This window comes from Crocodylus porosus, unplaced genomic scaffold (genome assembly GCF_001723895.1).
Source record: "Crocodylus porosus isolate Cpor-Errol unplaced genomic scaffold, CroPor_comp1, whole genome shotgun sequence".
NCBI lineage: Eukaryota > Metazoa > Chordata > Crocodylia > Crocodylidae > Crocodylus > Crocodylus porosus.
The window spans coordinates 35,439,869-35,466,831 of NW_017728910.1; the positions used below are offsets into that span (position 1 = coordinate 35,439,869).

The 26,963-nt window shown below is 45.7% G+C and overlaps 1 protein-coding gene across 1 annotated transcript in view; it reads left to right on the top strand.

The window, feature by feature from the left end:
* The first annotated feature begins 11,657 nt into the window (after positions 1 to 11,657).
* Positions 11,658 to 26,963, top strand: part of LOC109308613 (thiamine transporter 2-like) — a 17,061-nt gene continuing 1,755 nt past the window's right edge. Inside the window, exons 1-4 of the mRNA XM_019533022.1 lie at positions 11,658 to 11,976; positions 18,703 to 19,534; positions 24,458 to 24,650; positions 25,518 to 25,659. Coding sequence (XP_019388567.1) covers positions 11,827 to 11,976; positions 18,703 to 19,534; positions 24,458 to 24,650; positions 25,518 to 25,659 — 1,317 coding nt within the window. The 5' untranslated portion in view covers positions 11,658 to 11,826. The remainder of the gene's footprint in view (positions 11,977 to 18,702; positions 19,535 to 24,457; positions 24,651 to 25,517; positions 25,660 to 26,963) is intronic.

The window sequence follows — 26,963 nt, forward strand, 5'->3', positions numbered from 1 at the left end:
CCCTCCACATCCCCTGCAATATACAAGAGTAAGACTTAATTTTGAGCTATTATACAATCACCTCTATATATGCAACAGAAACACAGATTAGGACCAAAATATTTTTAAAAAATAAAATTAAAATATGTTATTGTCGTCAGTGTTTGATTTTAGTATATAGTTTGTTTGGGTTTTTTTGGTTCCATGATGGCAAACCCCCTTCCCAAAAGGAGTACTTCTGTGGGCAAGGGGAGGGACTTCTGGTGGCAAAGGTCAGAGGTTAGGAGATGGCAACCTGGAGGTGGGGCTACACTTGTGGCCCTTGACAGCTCACCAAAACTCATGAAGTGGCACTTCAGTCAAAATACTTGCCTGCTCCTCGTCTAGTTAATAGTTTGGAGAATGGAATTGAGGGCACAGATAGCCAATTTGCAGATGACACTAAACTGGGTGGAGGTGCATAGGCAGTAGAGCTGTGCAGACAAGCAACAGTATTAACCTTTAATACGTGGCTACTTGCAAAATGTTTTAACTTTAACACAATTTAATGTTCCACAGATTATCTAGGGTCTAAGTATAATGTGCAACTTCAAAAGACCAATGTCAAGTTGTGTGTTTAACACAAGAGCACACTCAGGCAAGGGCTGTAGGAAGATTCCGTGGCTTCAGGGATATTCCACTTCAAGAGTAGGAGTCTGTAAATAAGTGTCCGCTTAAATAGAGAAAGAAGAGATATGCGAAGGAAACCATTGGTGTATGAATGTATTTTTCTCACCTCGACCTTGCTATTCCAGGGAGCAAACTGCAAGGGTCCAGAGGTAGGAACAGACTGAAGGAGGAGGGAGGATTTTAGGGAAGGCACCAGCAAATGTGTGTGGTTGTGTGTGTGTGTGGGGGGGGAGGGCTGCCTTGTCTGGCAGGGCTTACCACCACCTCCTCTCTCCTGTCAAAGGCCCTAGGGAGTGGCTCCCAGCAGCAGCTGTGTCTGAGCTGCTGTGTTATTGGTTAACCATTTAACCAATATAACTAGAGGAATAAAAAAAAACAAAATCTGGTTTTTAATGAATTTCCCCAGCCCAGATGAATTCCCCCTCTCCCCCCACCCATAAGCACACAACCACACACATTTCCTGGTGCCTCACTTAAAATCCTCCCTCTTTCAGTCTGTTCCTACCTCTGGACCCTTGCAGTTTGCTCCCTAGAGCAGCAAGGTTGAGGTGAGAAAAATGCATTCATATTCCAACAGTTTCCTTCGCATCTCTCTTCAGCAGTAAAAGAGCAGGAAACAACATGCGGTCAGTCCTTCCCAAAGGGAAACTCTTCCCCCTCCTCCCTCTCTCCCAACACCACAGGGTGGGGAGGGGGGCTCTTTTCAGTGCTGCAGAGCCTCTTCCCCCTCCTCCTCCCCCACCTGGTGCCACAGGGTGGGGAGGGGGGCTCTGTGAGGCTGCCTAGACATGGAGGGAGACTCTTACCTCTGTTCCTCCCACACCACAGTGGGGTGGGGAGGGAGCTCTTTGTGAGACTGCCAGGCCCCAGAGCAGGACTCTTCCTCCTGTGGGGTGGGGAAGAGGGCTCTGTTCAGTGCTGGAAGGTTACTTCTCTTCCTCCTCCTACTCTTCCCCCTACCCCCAGTGCCACAGGGCAGAGAGGGAAGGCTCTGCGTGATGGTCCAGCCTGACTAAGCTGGAGTCCCAGGTAGTGCCTGTAACTGAGCCACAGCTATTGAGGGTGGCCTCGCCCCTGCAGCCCAGGCTGGCCTTGCTGGGCTCCAACTGAGGCAGCCACATGGTGGGGCCGAGCTGGACTAGGCTGTGGGTTTTGGCCACCCTTGGCAGGTGCAGCTCAGTGACAGGGACACTGAGCCCTGTCAGCGCCACAGCCTGACCCAGCCCAGCATGCATGGCCAGCGGCCAGATTCAGAGGGTTACCTGGGCCCCAGCATGGGGGCTGGCTGCAGACCCACAATCCCCTGTGGCCTCTGAGCTGGCCCAGGTACCCCTGTCCCTGGCCAGCTGCTGGCTGCACGTGCTGGGCTGGGCTGGGCTGGGCTAGGTTAGGTTGGGGTGCTGACAGGTCTGTGTCCCCATCACTGAGCTGCACCTGCTGGGGGTGGCCCCTCCCCTGCAGCATGGCCCAGCCCCACCATGCAGCTGCCTCATCTGGAGCTAAGTGAGGCCATCCCGGGCTTTGGGGGCAGGGCCACCTGATGCAGCTGTGGCTCAGTTATAGACGCTCCCCGCATCCCAGCTGGGCCTCCTGGACAGTTCCTCAGAGCCACTTCCCACCGTGAAGCAGCAGGGCTTGAGGGAGGAGGTGGAGGGTAGAAGAGTATCCCCCAGCACCAAACAGAGTACCCCTCCCTGCCCCAAGGTGGAGGCGGCTCAGGGGGAAGAGTCCCCCTCAGAGGCCAGGCAGCCTAGCATAAAGGCCTTCTGCCATCCCTACAGTGATGGTGGGGAGGAAGAGGAAGAGGCAGAGGAAGAGGTCCCCCTTCAGTACTGCACAGAGCCCTCCCCCACCATGGGGGGAGGAGGAAGAGGGGGAAAAGTCCCCCCCAGCACAGAACAGAGCCCAAGCATGGCCCCATTAAGGTAAAGGGGACAGGAGAAGCCCCAGGGACCGCTGCCACAGCACCTTCTCCTCTGCTCCCTGGCAGACAGGTGGACCTCAGCTACAGTGGGGAGGAGGCAAGAATCAACCCCCTTCCTTCCTGCCTGCCCACTTTGCCTTAATAAAGCTATGCCAGCCAGTGTCTTGCCATGTCCCATCCCTGCTTGGGCTAGAGAGCAGAGGGGAGGGGCCAGCCCTGCTCTGGAGCAGAGAGCACAGCCCAGAAAGCATGATGAGATGCTGGATAAGTTAAACCAGGAAGGGGTCTAGGACAGACTTTGTATAAACTGGTTTGAGCTCAATCAGTTAAAAGTATGATATTACATTCAACCAGATTTATCTCAAACTGGTTCCAGCCATTCTGAGACTGGCTTATGTACACTGAATGTCTGTCCCGTTACAGGTTTAAACCATCTTCTGATCACTTAAACCAATTTATGCATAATGTCTGTCTCTAGCCCTGCTGTCAGACACCAGGACCCTCTGCAGCGACAGAAAGTTTTCATTCAGCAGAACATATCTATAGCCAAGGAGAGAGGAGAATTTCAACTATAATGAGCCCTGGTTTTATCCATCACAAGTTAACCACTTTATTGGGAGCCCTCCAATACTGTGGAGGAAGAGCCACGATTTCCCCCTGAATTATTCAGTTTCTCGAGGAAGATTTGGCGAGTTATAAGAACCTACCCTAGTCAGTAGTACAGGAATAGTTACTGTCCAAAGGGTTGTTCTGTTACCTACAGAGAGGAATTTGGCAGTTCCAGCCCACCTACCAGAGGAAAACTGCTGAGATCAACATTTGTGTAATAGTTTTGACATTTTGATAAGCCCTAATTCCAATTGAAAGTTGAGACTTCGGTTCATGAAAGGTGATCTGCTTTTCACAGGAAAATACATTCTTTTTTTTTCCATAATAATGCCTTCAATTCAAAACACTTTGATTCTAGAATAGTTCCATGGCATCCCATGGGTCATGGAGCTCAAATGTCTCTGCTACGTTCTCCAGTTGGGCTACATTTCCTCTAAGACATTGTAGATATGAACATGGGATTGCTATGTCTAACCTTCTAAACCACTCATCCAAAGAAGCAGCTGTAAAATATCATGGAAAACATGGTCCAACCAGAAGATAAACAGAACAAGGCTATTGAATTCTAGCTCCCAGGAAGCACCTTGGTGGCACTTCAGAAGTGACATTTTGATTTTTCAAACACAGTTTCCTGTAGAAAATGGGCAAACTAAATATTTGTCAAACTTTTCCACAGGAAAAGAAATCTGACCTGCTCTAGTTATAGATAAAAATTGGAGGGCCTCAAAAAATCCTGTTACTACAGGAGTGGGGGAGAGAGGGGCACTTTAATTAAAGTAGCTCTGAGAGCTGCTCTAATTAAAGCACCCAGACCGTCTCATGTATTAGCGCCCCCATGCTTAAAAGTGGCAGCAGGAACATTAACTAAAGCTCCTCAAACAAGCTTTAGCTAAAGTGCCCCGCCACCATTTTTAAGCATGGGGATTCTGATACACAAGACGCCTGAGTCTGCTGGAGTGTGGTAATTACTATGCTCCAGGAGACTCAATTAATGGAGCTTGCTCTAATGCACTATAATTACAACTCATTGGAGCAGCCTCATTGCTCATGTATAGGCACCCTAGAATTGTCTTTCTTCACAGAGGGAAAAAGAGCTGGGTGAGCGTGGACACAGAGTAACCTTCTGGTCTAGGCTGACATACTGGAAGCTTGGGTTGAGATGGGCTGTCTCTACAAATCTGTGATCTACCTAGTCCATGGACAAATCAAAAGCGGTCACAAGTTAGCACCTTTTAGAAGCACTGAAGTTCCACACACACAAAAGCCAGGTCATTCTCAGGTCAGTTTTTCATTTGTGAATTAATCAGTAACCAATATCAGTCTTAAATCTTTAACTTAATATTAATTCAGTTTGTAGACAAACACATTTTGTTTGCAGTCCATCCAGTATTTCCCCTAGTATAATATAATAGTGTCTTAATAAAGACATGAGTAAAATTTGTAGAAGTTTAGGAACTTAAATCCTATTTTTACTAATGGCAGAAACTTCGGCATTAGTATCCAAGTTACTCAAGTCCCAGTGAAACTTTTACAGAAAGATTTTGTCTTTAGGGTTGCCCTTTGAATTCCACATTCCTCACTTACCAAACAAAACAAATATGTCAGCAAAAAATTATCCCTTCTAAATGATGCATAAAGCAATATTTCACCACTAATCACACTACTCATGATTTATAATCAAAGTAATAAACAAAAAAGGCAGATGAGTTTCCTGCAGAGGTCATAATTTTAGGAGTTAAAATAAGGATCCTTCCTTCCAGAGCCACCCCGAGCAGGGTGTGGGGCCCAGGGCAAATCAGCCCATGCGGAGCCCTGCCCCTGCTTCGCTTCCACAAGCCCTAGACCTGAAGTAGCGGCAGCAGCGATGGTGGGGAAGGGAGGGTAGCGAGCAGCTGGACACAAAGCCGGTGGCAGTGGTGTAAAGTCACTGTAGCCACTCTACCCAGCTCTACGGGACCCCCCAAAGATAGGGCCTGGGGCAATCGCCCCGATTCACCCCTCTTCCCCCTGCAAGGACAGCCCTGCAGTGGAGTCCCTGGGGGTCAGACTTGATGATCTGCTCAGGTCCCTTCCAACCCTACCAACTATGAAACTACAAAACTACTTAACACCTTTAAAAGAAAAATAGTATTCAAATACTAGTAACCATACACACTCTAAAAGTGCTTTGAGAGCTTGTACAATAAAGCTTATGCTTATATTGCTTAATCAAAAAAACATGCAAAACATGAATAAATGGGTATCCTTTGGTGTGTATTGCTAAAGCAAAATGGAGGCATCTGAAGGAATGCAACTGAAAATTCTAATATTATAAAAGCCTAAGTCTGTCTGTCTGTAATGCTTTATTTGTACTCTGATTGGCTGACAAACAGCCAATCAGAGTGCAAACAAGTGTTCCAACAGGAGCTGGTGGTTCATGGAGCTCCCTGCAGGTAGCAAGGATGGAGCAGAGTGGGGGCAAGGCCACCTTGCAGGTGACAGTGGTAGTTATGAGTGAATTCATGCCCAAGCAAATAATACCGAAAATAGTCTACACCCCACTTTATGGCAAGACAGTCCTGTTCGACAGTTGCATACCTCCTTTCTTGTGGGTTCAGCTTTCAGCTGGCATAAGCTACAGGCTGGGAGACTCCATTGACCTCCTGGGACAGGACTGCGCCTAAGGCTTGCTCAGAGGCATCAGCCTGCAGGATAAAAGGTACCTCAAAGTTCAGGGTTCCTAACACTGCATCTTAACACTTGCATCTTTTTGCCTTCTCAAATGCTTGCCTGCTCCTGGCATCCCATTGAAGAGGACCTTTCCTCTTTCCTTTCGACAAATTAGGGGTGCCATAATTTCCATGAACTGAGGTATAAACCATCTGTAATACCCTGCTAACCCTAAAGAGGCCCTCAGCTGTTTTCAGCTTTGTGGTGGCCTAAACTGATGCAGGGCTTCTACCTTGCTGGCTAATGACCAAACCCGACCTTGTCTTACCATAGAACCCAGGTACTTAATTTCTGCCTTACCCAGAACACATTTTCTTGGATTAGCTGTAAGACTAGCTTGCCTGTAATACTGCCCTAACTGCTCCTAGATGTTCTTCCCACCGCTGCACGTATATTATGTCGTCTACATAGGCGGCAGTGTATTGCTGGTGTGGAGCCAACATCCACTCAATCAACCTTTGAAAGGTAGCAGCCACCCTGCGTAGCCCAAAAGGCGTCTGCTTGAATTCATATAAACCCCACGGGGTGCCAAACACAGTTTTAGCCCTATCTTCTCTCCTCAGTGGCACCTGCCAGTAGCCCTTGGCCAGATCCAGTGTAGAAATGAATCTGGCTTACCCCACTCTCTCTAGTAGCTCACTAATCTGAGGCATGGGAAAAGCATCAAACCGTGATATGGTATTCACCTTCCTAAAGTCGACACACAGCCACAACGACCCGTCAGGCTTAGTTACCGCTACAATGGGACTCTGCCATGGGCTACAGGACTCCTGTATAATACCCTGCTCCAACATCTTGGTGAGCTCTGTACAAATGGCATTATACTTATAGTAGGGAATCCTCCTCCATTTTTCCCAAATGATCTGCCGGGGGGTGGGGGTTATTATATAGTGGGTTATTCTTCTTGCGCAGCCAGGAATTTTGCTAAAGCTGTCACAAAATTCCCTCACCAAAACCCCCAACTAGCACTGCTGCTGAGGGCTAAGTTGGACTCCCACCAAGACTATTGCATCACCTCCCCCTGGTCCCAGCTCTGCCCCTATGTCCTGACCAAACTCCTCAGGTGGGGAAGGGTCAACCAACAAGCCCTCCTGGTCCCTCCACTCTTTAAGCAAATTGACATGATAAATCTGTGTCTCCTTCCTGAACCCTGGCTTCAAAAACTTCATAGTCTATAGGGCCCACCTGCTGAATCACTTTGAAGGGCCCCTGCCAACACTTCAGGAATTTTTTCTCAGTATCAGGGAGCACCAAGACCTTCTGACCAGCTTGGATGTTCTTTTCCTGAGCCCTTTTATTATATGTAGTTTTCTGCTTCTGTTGTGCTACCCTCAGATGTTTCTCTCGCCAGCTCCTCTGCCCTCTGTAGGCGCTGTCTCATATTCTGCATGTATTCCGAGGGGTTGATGCCCTCATTCAGGGCTTCCTACCACCCTTCCTTTACAAGGTCCAACAACCCTCTCAGCCGATGCCCACACACCAAGTCAAACAGGGCACACCCCAATAATGACTGCAGGGCTTCCCGCATCACAAACAACAACAGTCTCTGGGGATCAGTTTGCACACCCTGTCACAACATATTCTTTAAGGTCCCATTAAACTTCTCCACTAACCCGTTTGTTTGAGGGTGGTAGACTGTTGTATGTAGGTGTCTCATTCACAACATCCCACACAGACTCTGCAGGACCTCAGACATAAAATTAGACCCTTGGTCCATGACAAACTCCCTTGGGATGCCCACCTGGGCGATCCATTTTAGAAGCTCTTCTGCCACCCAGGGTCCTGTGACCATTCGTATGGGGACCGCCTCTGGGAACCTAGTCACATAGTCAGTGATAAATAGCAAGTATTGATGCCCCGCTGAACTTTTAGGGAGGGGCCCTACCACATCCAACACAATACAAGAGAATGGGACTTAAATCATGGGCATAAGTTGTACAGGGGCCCGAGCTGGCTTACTCGCATTTGCCCTCTAACATGCCGGACTGGCCCGGTAAAACCTCTCCACTTGCTCATACAGCCCAGACCAAAAGCACCATTTGTTAACAGGCTTCTGTTTTGCTATGCCCCATGTGTCCCCGTAAAGGATTTTCATGGGCTAACTTCAGTAGGGGGACCCTAAACTGAGTCAGTATTAATAATTGTGCTACCTCCTTCCCCTCTTGTAGGCCCCACTTCACCCGATACAACAACCCTCTTCTGACCTCCAACCTGGGCAGATTTGCGTAGCACCTTGGGTCTACTACTACTTCTTCCCTTCTTGCCAATTTGGTTTCCTGGATGGCCTGGAACTATTTCTCCTCCTCCTGTGCCTTCCAGACTGTCTGACTACATGCTGGTCATTCTATATCAAAATCTTCTTCAGTGAGATCTTCAGCCTGGTTCTCTAACAGGCTGACACCCCCCAACCTATCACTTCTTATTATGTTTAAGACTTCATAGATCTCCTTCCAGTCTTGTCCTGGAATCATTGAGTATGGCAGGTCATGAGCCACTCCAACGGGCATTTCCAGGTTGGCATTCAACACAGTGACTTGATAAGTCTTCCGAGGTAATGTCCAGGCATGTACGTCATCCTGAGAGGGGTAGTCTTTCGAAAGTATTTGGCAGGGGCCAGCTTGCTTTGTATGAACATGTGGGAGCAACCGATATCCACAACAGCTGCCAAACTCTCGCCCCTGACTCATGCTTCCACCACTGGGTGGGGCCAAGGGCCTCCCTTAATCTCCTTCCCTACACTACAGTCCATGGACTCTATTCCAGCCAGATATGCATGGCCCGGTGTTCCACCCAACTCTGCAAATGGAGAATGTGTCGCTCGGGGAGCAGTCCATGGCAGGCTGGAGCAGTCTCGTGACGTGTCCTACTTTCCCAGGTCTAAAACAGATCACCACAATACTGTTAGGCCTCCTAGTCTCCTGGAGCTCCCTACTCCCTGATCTTGCAGGTTCATGGGGTTTCGAATGCCCAGTCACCCTCAAAGTCCAGTACGGCGGCCTTTCTCCTAGGGCACTGCTAAAGTTTTCGGCTAGCCACAGTGCCCCTGCAGACGACCCTGGTCTATGACAATGGACCCAATTTCAGGTCTCTTCGTCTAAATCGTTCAAAAACTGTTCCAATAGGATCTTATCATAAATGTCATTCTTCAAACTTTCAACAAGGCCCGCAGCTCCTTTTTTCCCCTCTGCTTCCTAGCCCTAAATGCCTGCTGGTAGATTTAGGGGTTGATATCCAGCCGATATAAGATTTCTTTCTTGACCATCTCATGGCTTCATCCCATGTCACAGATTTGTAGGCTGCTTGGGCCTTCCTTATTAACAAAATTCCCAACTGGCCAGCCCATTGGGATTTTTCCAGCCCGGCCATCAAGGCTGCCCACTCAAATCTTTCCAGGAATACCTCCAAGTCATTATGTACTGACATCTTAGGTATTCTCAATTCGATCACATTCCGCTGGTGCCATGCTTGATGCTGGATCCAGCTTTCCTCCAGAGCCAACTGCCACACCGATTGCTGTTGTTGTTGCTGGAGGAATTGTCCCACCAAGTGTAGCGTCTGCCTGACAGGGTCCACGCCAGCTGCTACTGCCACCGCCATAGAAACTTTCATTCTTTTGGCTTCCCTCCGGCTGTCATTGAAGTTCCCAGCCAATGCATCAGCTTGTCAGGTGATCGCCGAGTACGGGCATATTCCTCTGCACCTGGTTGACATTCACCAGTTCTTTTCCCGCACATCTTGACCTCCACCAGTTTAGTTGGGTTGACTCTCTTATTCTCTGCTCTCACCTGCCATGACTTTGATGGTTAAAATACAAAGAGGGGTGACTTCCCTGACCCAACAATGACAAGTAGCTGGTTCACACCACCAGGTCCAGTTCCAGTGGAAAAAAAAAGAGAAAAATTTGTTGTTAACACCAAGCTCCCTTCCTAGATGTCAGGACTCAAAGCAATCCCTTCTGGTTTTGCCTTTCATCACCCCGGACACTTAAATGCCAGCATTGCAGGCGAACGGGGTTTGTTTTGTTTTTTGGAATTGCTGCTGCACCACCTTAATTGACCACCCGCAACAGCCCATCAGAACCATGAAATAGACAAGGGGAAACATCTCCCTCTTCCTTCCTGACATTGAGCTCCCCTCTTCCTGACGGGGCTCAGAAAAGTCCCTCTCCCGGACTCAGCTTCCCCGGGCACTGGGGTACTGGAGTTGGGAGCAAACAGAGGGCTTCCTGCTTCCACTCCTAACTGCCACCACGCTGGCCTAATTGACCACCCATGGCGGCCGATTACCAAAAAATAACCCAAGTGGAGAGAGCACATCTCTTCCTTCTCTCTCCTGTCCTCTCGCGCTCTCTCTTTTTTTCTTCATTTTTGGTGAGAGCTCCTCTGAGCTCACAAGACCAGATCGGTCTCTTGCCCCATTCCTGGGGACTTCAGTCTCAGGCAGAGTACAACTAAAGCCTTACCTGCCCATTGTACTGCCCATTTGTTCCTCTCCCCTCTGGCTCCTTGCTCCATCCTGGATATAGACCCGACCACCTATTTCCACCAATCCACCTTGCCTGGTGAGATGGTAAAGTCAAGCTGGGGCATATCGGGAGTTCCCACTGTAGCATAGTCACAGCCAAGCTTACGCTCATGGGCAGGGGGCCACCCTGAGTAAGTAGCCTCCAGTTCTTCACACAGCAGCATGGAGGGGGAGCAAGGTTGGGACATTGCAGGGGGGAGCCAGGCCATGGCTCTGGCCTCCGAGCACCCCTCCCCACTTCCGTTGTTGTCACCTATAGGACTTGATGCAGGATGATGTGGCGGCAGTGGGGGGAGGAGTGGGCCTGACATGGGTTGAGGGAATAGCAGGTGAACTGTGGCAGTGGGAGGAGGGGAGGAGTGGGCTGGGGCCCCATGCAGGCGGGGAGGAGGACTGAGCCCAAGCCGGGGGAAAAGCCAACCCGCCACGGCAGGGGGAGCAGCAGGCCCAGGCCAACCTGGCGGCAGTGGGGAACAGGAGGAGCGGGCTCAGAGCCAATGGGTGGAGGAGGAGGAACAGGGGAGGAGTGAGACCTAGCCAGAGGAGGGGAAAGAGGCTTACTCCTCCCCTTCTCCAGCTGCTGCTACATCAGGCTGGGCCCACTGCTCCCCCTCACCACCATGGTGGGTCAGCTTCTCCCCACCTCAGGCCTGGGCCCACTCCTCTCCCACCCTCCCCTCCCCCCCCCATTGGCTGTGAGCCCACTCCTCTCATTCCTCTGCCACTGCCAGGTCAGCCCAGGCCTGCAGCTCCCCCTGCCATGGCAGGCTGGCTTCTCCCCACCCTCGGGCCCAGTCTTCCCCCGCATCGGGCCTGAGCCCACTCCTCCTCACACCCCACTGCTGTTGCAAGGAGCGGAGGAGCAGGCCTGGACCCTAAGCAGCAGAAGGTAAAGGGGGAGTGAGCCCCAACAGGGACGCGGGCTCTCTGCACGCTCCCTTCCCCACACCCCATCATTCCTGATGGGCAATTAGCTAGTGAATAGATAAGAACAGATGTTTGCACTTATCACTGCTGTTGGTTGAGAAGTAAAGGTAAAAAATTCCTTGACCATCCTCTGAGATGGATTTTCATTCAGCTTACTTAACTACCCATTTAAAACCCAAATGAGACTGTAATGAAGCTTAATTAAATATGTCACTTAAACAACACTTGAGAGCACTAAGGAACTGAAATTTGCTTCCTTGTAAATGAACAACTCAGGTCAAGGTACAAGCTGTGGATGTGATTGTTGGCAAGGGTCAAAAAACAAAGCCAAACCAAAAAAAAACCCAACAACATTTCTTGAAGTGGGGATAAATAGAAACATAACAGTAAGCTTACAAGGAATGAACTTTCACTAACAGCAAGGATCATCTTTTTGATCATTTGTTCCATGCACATTTTCTCCATTGGGTTTTATTGGACAGACCATGGATTGTTGGAAAGAAATGAAAAGCAGCAGCTGGATTTATCCTACCTTGATTCTCTGCACATATGGATTTTTCTCTGCAATGAAACCAGCAGAATCTTTTCTTACGCCTTACCTCACAGGACCAGATAAAAATTTGACCATTGAAGAGGTATGTCTAGTTCTACTCATTGCCTAAGAAAAGTAAAGTATCAAATGCACTTCAAACTGTGCAAAAAAAAAAGTTGCATCAGAAAAGCTCAATAATTTTTCAGCATTTGTAATTTTTTAGAATTGTAAAAATAGGGAGAGGAATTAAGTTGTACAATATGCAAAAAGTCTTAGTGGCAGAATATATATCCATTTAAGTCAACGGAAGTCTTTACTACTGATTTAAATGATGATAGAAACAGGGAACTTTCAGTTTTGTTGGAAAACATTCTGTTCATTGGTACAGCCTGATCTTTGCTTATTGAGATTCCTATTAGAGCCAGAGCATCCCCTTTGCCTGATATGATGAAATAGAACATTTCTGCCCTATGAAAGTTTTCTAAGCAAAATATAAAAAAAGAGGGGGGGAGAGAAAAAATGCTTCCTTCTTAGTACAAGATACATTAATTTTAGGTTACAGTTTGCCAGCATTATCAGCAAATGGATTGCATTTTTAGGACTTTGAAACCATTTTGTTTGCGATAAAGAGAAAACAATGTCAGCAATTTCAGTGAAATCAGATCTCTGGTTCTTGTCTTACTCTTAAGCTATTCTTTAAAAAAAGAAACTTATGAAGAATGAGAGGAAAGATTATTATGTATATAAAGATTGCTTCTAGTTGGGACAAATCTCAACATATCTTCACTCTAAAAATGATTAGAAAAAACAGCCAGATTCCTCCTTTGTCTGACTGATAGAAATTTTTAGTTACTGTAATATGATTCTTCTAGTTACCAATTGGACCATTCAAGCCAAATTCACAGAAATTCCCCACCATATATTGGCAGACTAGGTTCTTTGGGCAACTGTGATATCTTTTACTAGGCCAACTAAATAGTTGGAAAATTGTTCTTTGCAAGCTTTCAGGTACAAACACCGTTCTTCAGGCAGAAGGAGAGTCTACAGTTGTATTCTACTCTCCGGGGTAGAATAGAAGCCAGTATGCAAGAATGCAGGTCAGTGAAAATACAAAAGTGGGGCAGTGAGGAACTGGAGGGGGTCAGAGACAGTAGGTGACGATGGGGGGGGGTGAGCAGAAGAAAGGGGAAATGGAAGTCTGGTGATGAAATGTAGCTGGTAAATTGTAGAGAGGTTACCTGGAGTTATCAGATGTCGGGTAGGTTATAATGTTCCAATGTCTATAATGAATCCAAAGTCTAGATTTAGTCTATGATTTTTTGTATCCAGTAGATTGATGATGTGAAGTTTGTTGGCTCATTTGCAAAAGGTGTTTTGTAAATTCCCTTTGAGGATTAGAACAGAGAGATTGGAGAGAGGGTGGTTAATCTTGAGGGAAGTGTGCCCACACATGTAATTGGGTATTCTTGTCTTTGACAGAATTCTGATGTGCATTCATTCTGGCTCACAGTTGTTTGGTTTGTCCTACATATTTTCCATCAGGGCATTTAGCGCACTGGATGAGATATAACATTTCTGGAGGTACAGGTGTAGGATCCAGGCATGGTGATGGTTCCATTGTGGAGTGTAGTTATTGTGGGAGTGGTGGAGATGTGTTGGCAGGTTTTACATTTCTTGTCCCAAAGAAGTGTATCCAGATGGTCTGGATCCATTTGGCGTGCTTTGGACTATAGGAAGTTTGCTTCTGGTGGTGAGGTTAGCGAGGTTCAGTGCTTGTTTAAAGGCTAGGATGGGTGGTTCTGGGAAGATCTCTTTAAGAATTGGGTCTTCTAGTATAGATTGCAATTGTTTGAGGATTTTCCACATAGGTTCCAGGGAGGGATGGTACGTCATAACTAATGGTGTGCAATTCATGGGGATTTTCTTTTTTTGTACTGCAGCAATTCTTCACATAATATCCAGGTGTCTCTTTCAAAAGTGCTCTCTGTCTCTGTAGAAGTGTCCTTGTGGAGGACTGAAAGCTCTTTTGAGAGATTTGTGAGGTGATAATCACAGGTGTTCCCTTCAGTACAAATTCAGTGGTACTGGAGGGCTTGGCTGGGTATTACAGCTTCCTTGGTGTGTTTAGGGTGATTGCTGGTTCTGTGTATATGTATGTTGGTCCCTGGATTTCTTGTAGATGGTGGTTTGTATTTTACCGTTCTGGACAGTTACCATAGTGTTCTAAAAAGCAAATGTTGGTGCTGGAGTATTCAAGAGATAGTCTGGTAGAGGGGATTATTGAGCTTCTGATGGAAATCAGTCAGAGATTGCAGGCTTTCAGTCCAAATGATGATGTCATCTCTATATCTTAAATATAGCATTGGTTTGATGGTGCAGCTCTTGAGGAATTCTTCTTTTAGGTGGCTTATAAAAAGGTAGGCATATTGTAGGGCCATTTTGGCACCCATATCTATGCTATTAAAACTGTAGTTGTTGTGTGTGAGGATGAAGTATATAAATTCAGTAATATCTTTAGGTCTGTACTCTGAGTTGTAATCTTGCTCTTGTAGATATATAAGGCAGACTTGGATGACATCCTAGTGTGGGATATTGTTATATAAGCTGGTAACAGCCATGGTGGCTAGAAGGGTGTTGCTGGGAAGGTGGTCTATGGTTTTAAGGTTCCGTAGAATGTCTGTTGCATCTTGGACAAAACTCACTCTGGATCAGAGGTTTTAGGGTGGATTCGATGAAACCTGATATTTCCTCAGTTAGGGTTCCATGCTTGGATATGATAGGTATGCCTGGGTTCCCCTTATTTGTGGATCTTAGGGAGCATATAAAAAGTTCCTGGGTTGGGTAGTGGAACTTTTTACATGCTCCCTAAAGTTGTGTAGTTTTTCTTCTAGATGGAAATGATTTGATGGCAGTTTTGTGTTTTAAGGTGAAAAGGTGTGTAGAATATGGCTGTGCGAGGCTTTGGACAGAGCTTCAGATCTGGAGAAGCTTCAGATGCCTCAGGGTCCAAAGCAGCACATTGGGTCAAAGCGCCGCTTCGTTCGGCTTCCCGAAGCAGTTCAGAGCTTCCGGAGAGCTTCGGAGCTGCCTCGGAGATCTGGCCACAGGGTATAATGGGGAACAATAAAATATCTTTAACTTTGTTGGCTTTTTTGTCCGATTTGGATGAAATTTTCAGGGGTGGTAGACTCTGCAGAGAGAATAAAGCCTGCCAAGTTTCAAGAAGATCGGTGCAGGGGTTTGGGGGGAACTGCCTCTCAAGCTGCAAACAAGTAGAACTGGTGCCATGGGTGCTGTGGGACTGACTGTGTCTGGCTTGGGGTGGGGAGGGGAGACACCGCTGCAGGCCTGGCTGCCAAGCTACTGTGTTACCAGTTACCAATGAATCGATCATGATTTACCCAGGGACTCAGGCATCAGCTCAATACACAGGACCCAGCTACTACATAATGACTTAATGAGCATCAATTAGCACCTACAAAACCGGCTAAGGAGAGGAAAGAATCAATACAATCAACTGCCCCAAGACAGACACAGTCTTGGCAGGAGTTTTGCTTGTCACCAGCTAGGGGAGCAGGGCCCCAGGAACCCCCTGCACTGATCTCCTCCACAGCTGACAGCATCACAGCAGGGGCCACCATCCCTGCAGCTGTCACCCCGCTGTGCCTGAGCACACGCAGTGTCACTCATGGCACGAGTTTTGCTTGTCCACAGCTTGAGGTGCAGTTCCCACCAAACCCCTGCACTAATCTCCTTGAAACTTGACAGGCTTCATGTCCCCTGTAAGAGCTAGCAGCCCTGCAGTTTTGACCCCCTGTGGTGTAACACACAGCCATGACATGAGTTTGGCTTTCAAGAATTTGGGGTACAGTTCCCCCCAAACCCCTGGATCAATCTTCTTGAATCTTGGTAGATTTTATGTTCTCAGAAGAAGCTACCATCCCTGAAAGTTTCATCTAAATCAGACAAAAAAACAACAGTTATAGATATTTCATTGATTCCCCCCGTTATACCCTATGGCCGGGTCTCCGAGGTGCTCCAAAGCTTCGGAGCCATTTCAGCCGGATCGAGGCAGAAACCCGGTCTGGAGCTCCAGATCGGATCACAGCCATCCGAAGCGGCCAGATCCAAAGCTGGATCGGATCGCTGCCAACTCGCATAGGCCTAGTGTAGGATCTTCCTCTAGTTTTTTGTAGTATTTGGTGTCAGAGAGTTGTTTGTTGGCTTCTTTTTTGTAGTCATCACAGTTAAGTATAACTACTATAGCTCCTCCTTTATCTGCTGGCTTTATTACTATTTGGTCATTAGATCTTAGAGAGTCTATGGCCCTTCTCTCTAAGAGGGAGAGGTTGTTATAGAGACATGTATTGTTGAGTATTTCATTGTTCATTCTTTCTGTGAAGCAGTCAATATAGTGGTCAAGGTTTGAATTTCCTCCACTATGAGGTGTCCAATCTGGCAGGTTTTTTGGTGGTTGATCTTTTCCTTAATGATGTCAAAGGACTATACTATAAACTGCAGTCTTACCATAGCTCTGTCCCTTCACTGACTACATTCTATTTCTGAAAGAAAAAAAAAAGTTAAAACATTGTTGATGGAAAGTGCAACAATCACTATGCTAAATGATTAGAAATTAGGAGAAAAAATGTTTAAATATAAAACTGATAGTCCTGAATATAAAATTGAACCTGATGTGAACAGAAAGTCTGGATTTACAACAGTGTATATGAAAACAGAATCAGGCACCCATAGCTCTGTACTTACACATCAAGTTACCTCTTCTCTTCCCAGATGAAAGGAACTGTTCTCTTAAACATAAACATAAATACTTTGATTATGAAGCCTTGATTCTGATCTCAGCAATTTAAAATTAAAACCAAACATACTGAAGGCAGAAGAACTCCATAAGCTTTTATGGACGCCTGTTCTAGACCTCATTCTCTTCTTGTTCAGGTTCCAAACCCTTGAACAGAAAATCTGTAAGAGTTTTAAGAGACTACTGATAGAGGGCAGTCAGCAACTTTATATATTAGTTGAACATTTAAAATGAATTTTCAAAAAACGTTCACTATTCTGTTGCACCATTTTTAATGGTGTCCAAAGAGTACAAGAACATTTAGCTTTGGTGAAGCAGTGAATACTTAACAGCTTTCTGAAAGCTGGACTAGCTGAGGTACAAAGAAGCCAACAGCAAATCAGCAGTCCAGCACAAAACTGAAACCGACATTAGTTAGTGGCACACTGAGGGTTAATACCCTCTCTAACATGCTCTGCTCAGACCCACTGCTAGAGAACTGGCAAGCAGGGGTGTGACTAGGGGCTGCAAGTCTGCTTCATTCCCGTCCCATTTGCCAGCTCTCTGGCTGCAGTATAGGCGAGGAGGATGGAAGGAAGGCCCCCTAACCAGCAATGCTTTGATCACTGCCCTGACTCTGCTCCCAGCCAGCAGCATGGGCTTCAAGGAAGCTTAGGAGCAGGCAGGGTGGGGGAACCCTTCCTCCTCCCTACCACCTCCACTGCTATGCTCTCTGGCTGATTAGGGTTACAGGGAAATAGTTCAGAGCTGCAGGAGCAAACAGGGCTACCATTTGGAGGACATGGGATGATCGGGAGGTAGAGGAGGTAATCAGAGTATCAGAGCAGGGATCCAGGCAACAGAGAGGGTCCAGGAGTTGGGGAGCAATTCATGGAGCAGAGGGGTCAGCAGCCTCCCACTCTCTCCTTTCCTCCCTCCCTGCTCACTTGCTGCCCAGCTGAGCCCAGCTGATAGTCAAGGGCTGTAGAGTCCTGGATCATAGCTAGCCCACCTGGGAGCTGTACTGCCTGGGATGCTGGAGGACTACAAATTGATGTTTTTTCTCCCAGGTGAATAGCCAGAAGTTAATGCAACTCAAGCTAGGTAGCACAGCTCAAAGATAATCCTTGCCCAAAAGGATTTAAGACGTCTAGATGGTACTTAGTATTTGTTAATAAGCCTTAATATGCAAGTATTCAGTTTTAAGAGACCTTAACATGGTCTAACTGTAATGTATAATCTTACTCTGAGACTAGTTCTGAATAAGGGGAAAAATAGTTAAATAGATTGTTCAATCCTGACAGTTCAGCATGTGCGAAAGTGAAGTATGGCAGCATTTCCATTCAGTTTAGGTTTTTGAAAATGGGCTGCATTGTCTCCCTATTTTTTCACAGGGCTAACTTTTGGATGTTAAAAAGTTGCACACACATCTTACGTTTAGCATGGTATGTGTTAGGGCATACCTTAATTCTAAACTACATAACAAAAATACTTATTATTTGGTTAGAGAAACTTTGGCCTGAGTTTCCAGAAAATAAGAGATCCTGAGAGTAAATTTTACAGGCACTAGTTTCAAACTAATGTTCTTGTAACCAATCTGAAGAATACAGTTGATGCTTACATATTAAAGTGCTGTCAAAAATCAGTGTACTGAAGTTATGGTCTTACCAGGACTTGCAGTTACTCTTGTGCATGCATCTTGAAGGTGAACTGTACAGGATTCTTCCAACATCAGATTTACCGCACAAATTGCCATTGTCCTAGTCCAGTAATTTTATTAAGACTGTCTTCTAGAAATGTAATTTCCTTTCCTTTTTTTTCATTCAGTGTAAGGAAATTCTAAATATTTACAGGTTATTAAGTGGTAGGTGTTACGCATTTTTTTCCATAGCAGGTAATGCATTTCAAGTTTCGTGTTGCAAACTATTTCTAATTTTATATCTGGAGCACTCCCACTAACTCAGGGAGCATAATCTACATTTATCTAGTTTCATTACCAAAAAAAGTCACAGGATCCCTTCCTTCCCCTTCTAGGTGACAAATCATGTTTTTCCAGTTTGGACATACTCCTACCTAGTGCTGCTGGTTCCAGTTTTCCTGATCACAGACTACATGCGCTATAAGCCCATCATTATTCTCCAAGGAGCTGGCTCTCTCATTACTTGGCTGATGCTACTTTTTGCACAAGGAGTGGTAGCCATGCAGCTGATGGAAGTTTTCTACGGCATGTTCACAGCCACAGAAATAGCTTATTATGCCTACATTTATAGCACTGTCAGCGCTGACCACTATCAAAAAGCAACAAGCTACTGCAGAAGCATCACACTAGTTGCATCCACAGTTGGGGCAGTGCTGGGACAACTGTTGGTGTCCTTGGCAGGCTTATCCTATTTTTATCTAAGCACTATAAGCTTGGTTTCTGTCTCCCTGGCATTTTTTACCTCACCTCTGTTACCAATGCCTCCAAAAAGCATGTTCTTTCATAGAAAAGGGCTCTCAGATACTGTCTCAGAAAGAGCAGAGAAAGAGATAACACCAAATGCATCCAGCACTAACAAGCACCCTGGTCACCAAGATGACAAAGACTCTGTCAAGTCAGCTGCAAACCCCAGCACCTCACCTGAGTGCCATCCTAACACTGCTAAGCAACAGAATCACGTGCTGAGAGTGCTGGTGCAATTGTTCAAGGACATGAAGGAGTGCTACGGCACAAAGAGGCTTCTTTACTGGTCTCTCTGGTGGGCGTTAGCCACTGCAGGCTTCTATCAGGTCCTGAATTATGTCCAGGTGTTATGGGACCACAGGGCACCTTCCCAGAGCTCTGCAGTATACAATGGGGCTGTGGAAGCAATAGCAACTTTCCTGAGTAAGTAAACGATACAGTTGTATAGATTCACCTTTCTAAAACAGATTATAAAATATATCACCTGCATCCACGGATTAATTTTCTATTGCTACCTATAAGACTATTTCAAAAGAATTCTCCAAGGTTGTTAAGGCAATAGTACCAGTAGCATCGAAGATGGCATGATTATTGTACCCATCCACAGCATGGAGAGCACATTTGTTTTTGTGGATAGTTAATTAAACTCATATGGCCCCACAGGCCAGATGTGTGATCCAGGGCTAGTCCATGGACTGGATTGGGCCAGCAGTGCAACAGACCCTAGATTCCCACCCCTTCATGCCAGGTTCAGCACCAAAAGGGCCTTCTTCAGCTGCTCTAGCATCCACCCTCCATGTTGATGGAGTCCCAGAGTAGCCAGGGCAGGCACTGCATTTAGCACAGATCCTGGACGGGCTGGAGTGAGTGCTGTGCTACATGTGAAGTGTCTCAGGTAAATGCCCCAGCAGCTGGTCCAGGACTGTGCTTCAGACTGTGTGAAACACATCCTGGAGACCCTGGGATAGGCACTGTATGCTGGAACAGCCACTACATAGACCGCATGCTGCGCTCATTCCAAGTCCTGACTATAGAGCTGGTTCAGATCAATTCAAATCTGGGACTGCACCAGGGACCAAATAACAAGGCTCCAAGGACCATTTGTTTGACACCCCTAGTTTAACATGATTTTTTCAAACAACTTTCTTGAAGTTTTGCTAATAGTTGATTAGTAGTCATTCATTGTAGATTTGTACCATGCCAAAAAGTCCCACCACACTAAATCAGCAGAATTAAGGAGAGTTTTCATGTATATTATGGCTAAGGGGCTTAGCTACTGTAGTCACATGACAAATGAACATTCAGACACCACCTTGCATCTTTCAGGCCTTGTTCTTACGTCTTTTCTTTTGTCTTAGATACACATGTACACACTTTCCCAGACAGCATGGAGCTGAACATACATTCCATAATTGATTCAAGTCCCTGGACCAAAACTGGCAAGGATTTTTTTTAAAGCTAAGCATTTACAATCTTGTTCAGCAGCAAAAATACAGGCAGACAATTCTAATTTAAATCAATGCACCAGAAAAAGCTTAGAGAACAAAACATTCAGAACACTGTAATTTCCTTTCCAGGGCTAAGTACAGGCAGTCAAAAAGCCCCAGGCTGAATCGATTCAATCTTTGCAGGTTTCTCTAAACCGTGTAGTTGAACCAATAAGCAAGCAAACAAACTTTCCCTTGTGAAACTGAAAAGTCAGCCAGATCCCTGCAGTGACCCATATTTGTAGCTAGGGGCACTTGAGCACACCTCCCAGCCTTCAAGCCACTGCCAAAGTCACCCGAATGCAGCCAAGCAGGGCTTATCCTTGACTGGCTGTCCAACACATGCCCCACAAACCCTTGCAGTCCCCCTACCCCTCCATGGGGGAACAGTCCCTCTAGCCTGGGCTGTCTGGGTCCCCCAGTTTCAGAGGCAGGTCCCTGTCCCTGGCAGGATCCCACCAGCCCTAGCCCTGGTGCAAAAGAGATTCCTCCCCACTTGCTACTAGAATTAATATTAGAATTTAGGATGGGGAGAAGAAAATGCACCTCACCATTAGACCCCCCCAGCCAGTTGCTGCCCCGTGTAGGTGGGGGGAGCCCAAAGCAGGGGCTTTACTCCCTGCTCCTGCCTGGAGTGATTCACCTCGCCATGGTCCCCACTCTCAACTTGGCTGGAGGAAGGAGGGGAAGCCTCCACCAAGCAGACCCTGGCTGGGGTCTGGTTCCAGGCTGGGGTCAGGAGCTTCCTCTGGCCACATCCCCACTCCCAGCTGGGGTGGGGGAGCTTCTGCAGGCTTCCTCCTCCTCTCCTCCCACCAGGTAGACCCAGGCTGGGGTCAAGTACTGGGGTTTTACCCCCAACCCCTTCTCTGCCAGCTGGAACAGTAATAGTGTTCCAGTTGGGGAGCAGCAGTGTGGGGCAGACTCTGCTCCACCTGAGCAGATAAAGCCTAGGGCTGCAAAGCATCCTGGGATGCTGGGGGACTGTGAGTTAACTTGAACCAGGAAAGGAAAGGTACAGAAGTCCCATAAACCAATTTGACCTAAGTCAGTTAAGTCGGATACTACATCTAACCAGATTTATCTTAAACCAGTTTCAGACATTTTGAAAGCAGTTTAAGTGCACTGAACTTCTGTTCTGTTGCAGGTTTAAATACATTTCTGATCCTTTAACAAGTTTATGTTTAACTTCTGTTCCTAGCACAGGTGGTGTCCTCTCTAGTCCTCAAACATAAAAGTTACAGAAAGATGTGCTCTTCACTACTGCTCACATTTTTACAACTTTGACCATAGGTTTCTAAGTCCCTTTTAAGCCTTTGTTCCCATATTCTCGGCTACTATACAAAACCACTTCACATAAAAATCAATAGCAAAAGTAGAATTCCTAGGGACTTTCATGGATCCTTGGCTTTCTGCTATACCACTTACACAACATAAATCACAAAATGCTCTCACACATAAAACACCAAGGATTCATTGGTGACAATCGATAAGAACACTGTTCACTGGAAGTATTAAATAATTGGGTTATATCCAATTTTCCTTGAAACAACATTTTCTTTTGACATAAAGAAAAGACAAGAACATGTTTCTTTTTCTTTCTGAGCTTAATTCCAGAAGCATCTCTAGGGGTTTCAAAGTTTGAGTGACCACAGGTGGGACAGTTTTCCTGCCATCTGGCTGGAATTAGGACTAGAGTATCACAGAAAGCACTGAACAACTGCATCTGAGCTATAGCTGCACTGAACAACTGCATCTGAGCTATAGCTCTCCTCAATTCGTATTTAAGTGGACTCTTTAGGATCATAGAATAGTAAGTCTGGAAGGAACCTCACTAAGCCTAGTCCAGGCCCCTGCTCAAGGTAGGATCATCCCCAGCTAAACCATTCCAGCAAAATGTCCATTTAAACTGCTCTTGAAAATAGCCAGGGATGTAAATACCACCACATCTCTAAGTAGTCTGTTCCAATGACTGACCACCCTCATAGTCAAAAAGTTCCTCCTAATCTCCAACCTAAAGTTTCCTCTGCTGTAGCTCAAATCCACTGCTTAGTCCTATCCCCTACAGCTACAGAGAAAAAGCTGATCTCCAACCTCTCTAATGACCCTTCATGTATTTAAAGGCTGTTAACAAATCCCGCCTCCGTCTTATCTTTTCCAAACTAAATAACTTCAGCTCTTTTAGCCTGTTGTGATAAGTCATACCTCCCCACACACACCCTCCCTGAGAGCTCTAATCATTTTTGTTACTCTGAACTGGACTCTTTCTAAACTGTCCCCATTTTTCTTGCAGGTAAGACCTCACGCTAAATAAAGTGAAAGAATCACTTCCATCGATTTGCCAGTGACACTCCTATTGACACACCTTTGCATACTGTTGGGCTTTTTTTGTTTTGTTTTGTTTTTGTTTTTTTAAGACAAGCACACTGTTGGCTCATAGTCAGCTTATGGTCTACTGCAGGAGTGGCCAACCGGTGCCACACATGCTACAAGTGCTATGGACAACCCCTCTGCATGGCAGATCAGGAAGTAAAAAGCAGAACAGCAGATTGGGCAGGAGAAAGGAATCAGAGTGGTACTTAGGGAGGGTACAGACCTAATTTGCAGCACAACTGCCAGAAAGTTTGGTCCTTTGTTTTACTAAAACCCCCAGGTCTTTCTTTGAAAAATTTGTGGCAATTGGGGGAGGTCCTGGATGATTGGAAAAGGGCAAATACAGTGCCCATCTTTACAAAATGGTAGGAGAAGGATTTGGGGAACTACAGATTGGTCAGCCTCACCTCAGTCCCTGGAAAAATTATGGAGCAGGTCCTCACAGAACCCATTTCTAAGCACTTGGAGGAGAAGGAGGTGATTAGGAACAGTCAGCACAGATTCACTAAGGACAAGTCATGCCTGACCGACCTGATTACCTTCTATGATGAGATGACTGGCTCTGTAGATGCAAGAAGAGCAGTGCATGTGACATACCTTAACATAAGCAAGGCTTTTGATACAGTCTCCCACAACATTCTCGCAAGCAAGCTAAGGAAGTATGGGTTGGTTGAATGGGCTGCAAGGTGAATAGAAAACTGGCTGGATTGTCTGGCTCAGAGGGTCATAATCAATGGTTCTCTGTCTAATCGGCAGCCAGTATCAAGTGAAGTCCCCTAGAGGTTGGTCCTAGTGCTTATTTTATTCAATACTTTCATCAATGACCTGGAAGATGGCACTGAGTGTGCCCTCAGCAAGTATGCAGATGACACCCAGTGGTGGGGAGTAGTAGATGTGATGGTGGTAAGGCTGGGATTCAGAGAGGCCTCAACAAATTGGAGGAGTGAACCAAAAGAAATCTTGTGAGGTACAATAAGAACAGGTGCAAAATCCTGCACTTGTGGTCGTACATGCGATTGTTCTGTCCTAAGATGGAGACTGACTGGCTAAGCATCAGCTCTGCAGAGAAGGACCTGGAGATTACAGTGGATAATAAGCTGACTACGAGTCAGCAGTGTGTCCCTGTTGCAAAGAAGGCTAACAGCATACTGGGCTGCATTAGTAGGAACACTGCCAGCAGATCCAGGGAAGTAATTATTCCGCTCCATTCTGCACTGGTGAGGCCACATGTGGAGTCCAGTGGAGGGCAATGAAAATGGTTAGGGTGCTGGGGCACACGACTTATGAAGAGAGGTTGAGGAAACCAGGTTTATTTAGTCTGGAGAAGAGAAGACAGAGGAGGGATTTAATTGCAGCCTTCAACTACCTGAAAGGTCATTCCAAAAAGGATGGAGCTAGGCTGTTCTCACTGGTGGCAGATGGCAGAACAAAGAGCAATAGTCTCGTAGCTGCAGCAGGGATGATCTATACTTTCACTCTGCTTTAGGCTCAGCAACATCCATGGCAGTTGGATACATAAGAATAAACTGGGATCTTTCAGGAGAACTGGCCTTGGGGATCTTCTCTGCAGTGAATGCAGGTGCCTTGTTTCTCATGCATTGTACTGCCAACATTTGGGCATGCTATGCTGGCTACTTGGTTTTCAAGGCGTGTTATATGTTCCTCATAACAATAGCAACGTAAGTAAAACCATTACAGCACTGGGTTTAATTAAATCACTTACTTGCTTGAAATTTAAGTTACTGTATTTTAAAGTCTAATTGAAAATCACTTAAATTCCACTTGAAGTTTCTTAAACAAAAGAACTACTACTATTTTTTTTTTTTCAGCAAGTCAAACTGGTGCGGTGGAGTAAATTGTTCTCTCCACTTACTCTCCAGTTCCTACCAGAATCCTGAGTTATTTTTCTCCAACAAGCGCCATGTACATGATGGCTCCATGCTTGACATAAGTGTGCACACACAAGCTTGTCTGAACATTCTGGAGCGTTGCAGAATTTACTTCTAGAGATTAATGTCATGAAATCGCATCCAAGTCTAGTAGGGGTTTGAAGTTTAAACGAGTCCATTCTTTATTAAAGGGTTCTTCTGGGAGAAGGGAAAGGTGGGGGCAGGGATTTCAAGGTGGTTTTGCCCTTAGGTGAAAAAATGTAATAAAATACACAGCTTTGATAACAGTTTAAAATTGGTGAATGAAGAGCCTAACTAGCAGTTTAATGGACTGTCATGACTATTAAACACTTTTTAGAAAGGTAAAAAAAATCTCTCTCTAACCAGTCCTGTTTGAGCGAAGAAAATATTTATGTTATCTTAATTTCCTTTCTTCTGTAAGGAGTCAGAAAAATTCAACAAAAAGTCAGTTAAAATGAAGAATTTAAGGAGACCAGCAAGGCAAATTTTATGAATTCTTATGTAATTCCATTGTGCATATGAATCACTTAGATCTCCATTTCTTGGGAGGAGTGGGGGGGGGGGTGTACAGAAGAGGGGGGAGGCCTGGCAGGAAGCGCCCCCTGCAGTTAAATTAATTTACCAATTGAATTTAAGATTTCAGATTGCTGTTAACCTCAGCATGGAACGTTATGCTTTGATGTTTGGATTCAACACCTTTCTTGCACTGGCAATTCAGACAATTTTAACTCTTGTTGTAGTTGATTCAAGAGGCCTGGGATTGGATATAGTCACTCAGGTAAGTTATCTGTAAAGCAAATTATTTGTTAGCAAAGCAAGTTAATTGTTTCTAAAATTAAAATCATCCCAAAGTCCTATTTTGAGTTTAGTTTTCAGGAAGACATTTAAAATTATGGAATAGAACAAGAAGCAAAGCAAAAGAGCCCTGTTTAAGTTACATTTCAGAAGCATTGGAGTACTGTTGATGATCAACCTGCAAAACCATAAGAGGGTAGTAGGCATTTCTTTCTTCCTTTTTTTTTTTTTTTTTTTTGAGAAAAGGAACAAAAAAAAAAAAATAATTCACAGAGGGGTCCTCTCTTTTCCCTGCTGCTCAAAGAAAACTATCATTTCAACTAACTATTCACAAAGCACTTTAGAAAATACACTGACTAAATAAGAGAAGGAAGCCAGCAATAGAACACAAAAGTTTTTGGAGGCTTGTGAGGTACTTTCAGTAATAGTAGTGGTAAGAGCAATAAGCTAGGACAGCCCCTGAAAAAACCTTCCATCTTAAAATGATATATAATCAGAAGGTGAGATTTGTTTCCTTGGACTGGATTTAGGAAAAAAAAAAGCTTTACAATTTTTATATAAGTTAAGGAGGTTCATCAAGGCAAGATTAAGATGTGTAGAAAGGGCACCTCTCCTCAGACTATTGTTTTTCCAGGCACCCTACTGTAGATAAGCTACACATTGACAAATGTAGTAGAAAAGATCTATACATAATAGAAATGAATACAAGCATTTTCCAGGTGGGTATCGAATATTTCCAAGGACAGTTCAGAGATAGAGCTTAATATGGAAAATGAAAACACATCTTATTTCCAGCCTTGAGTTTGTTCTCATGTGAACAAGAATATTCTCTCAATTTTCAGAGCATTTCACGAAGCCACCCTGAACACAAACCTCACTTTTACTAACCAAGAGAGCTCCAAGAATCTCAGCTGTGAACAAGGAGGGTGAAAGATAGGCACAGTTTGTCACCTTGTCCAAGAAGAGAAAACCTATTCAGTCTTCCCCATTTCCTGAAGATAAGCTGCTAAAACAGCAAGCAGATCTCTTTTCCCTAAGGAAGGAGGGTTCAGAGGAGGGCCACTCGCATGATCAGGGGGCAGCAGGGCAGGCCCTATGAGGAGAGGTTGCAGGACCTGAACCTGTTCAGCCTCCACAAGAGAATCATAGACTCAATGAGTGGGAAGGGACCTAGACAGATCATTAAGTCCGACTCCCTGCCATGGGCAGGAAAGAGCACTGGGGGGTGACGGGGGTCATAAGACCCCAGCCAGGTACCTATCCAGTCTCCTCTTGAAGATTTCCAGG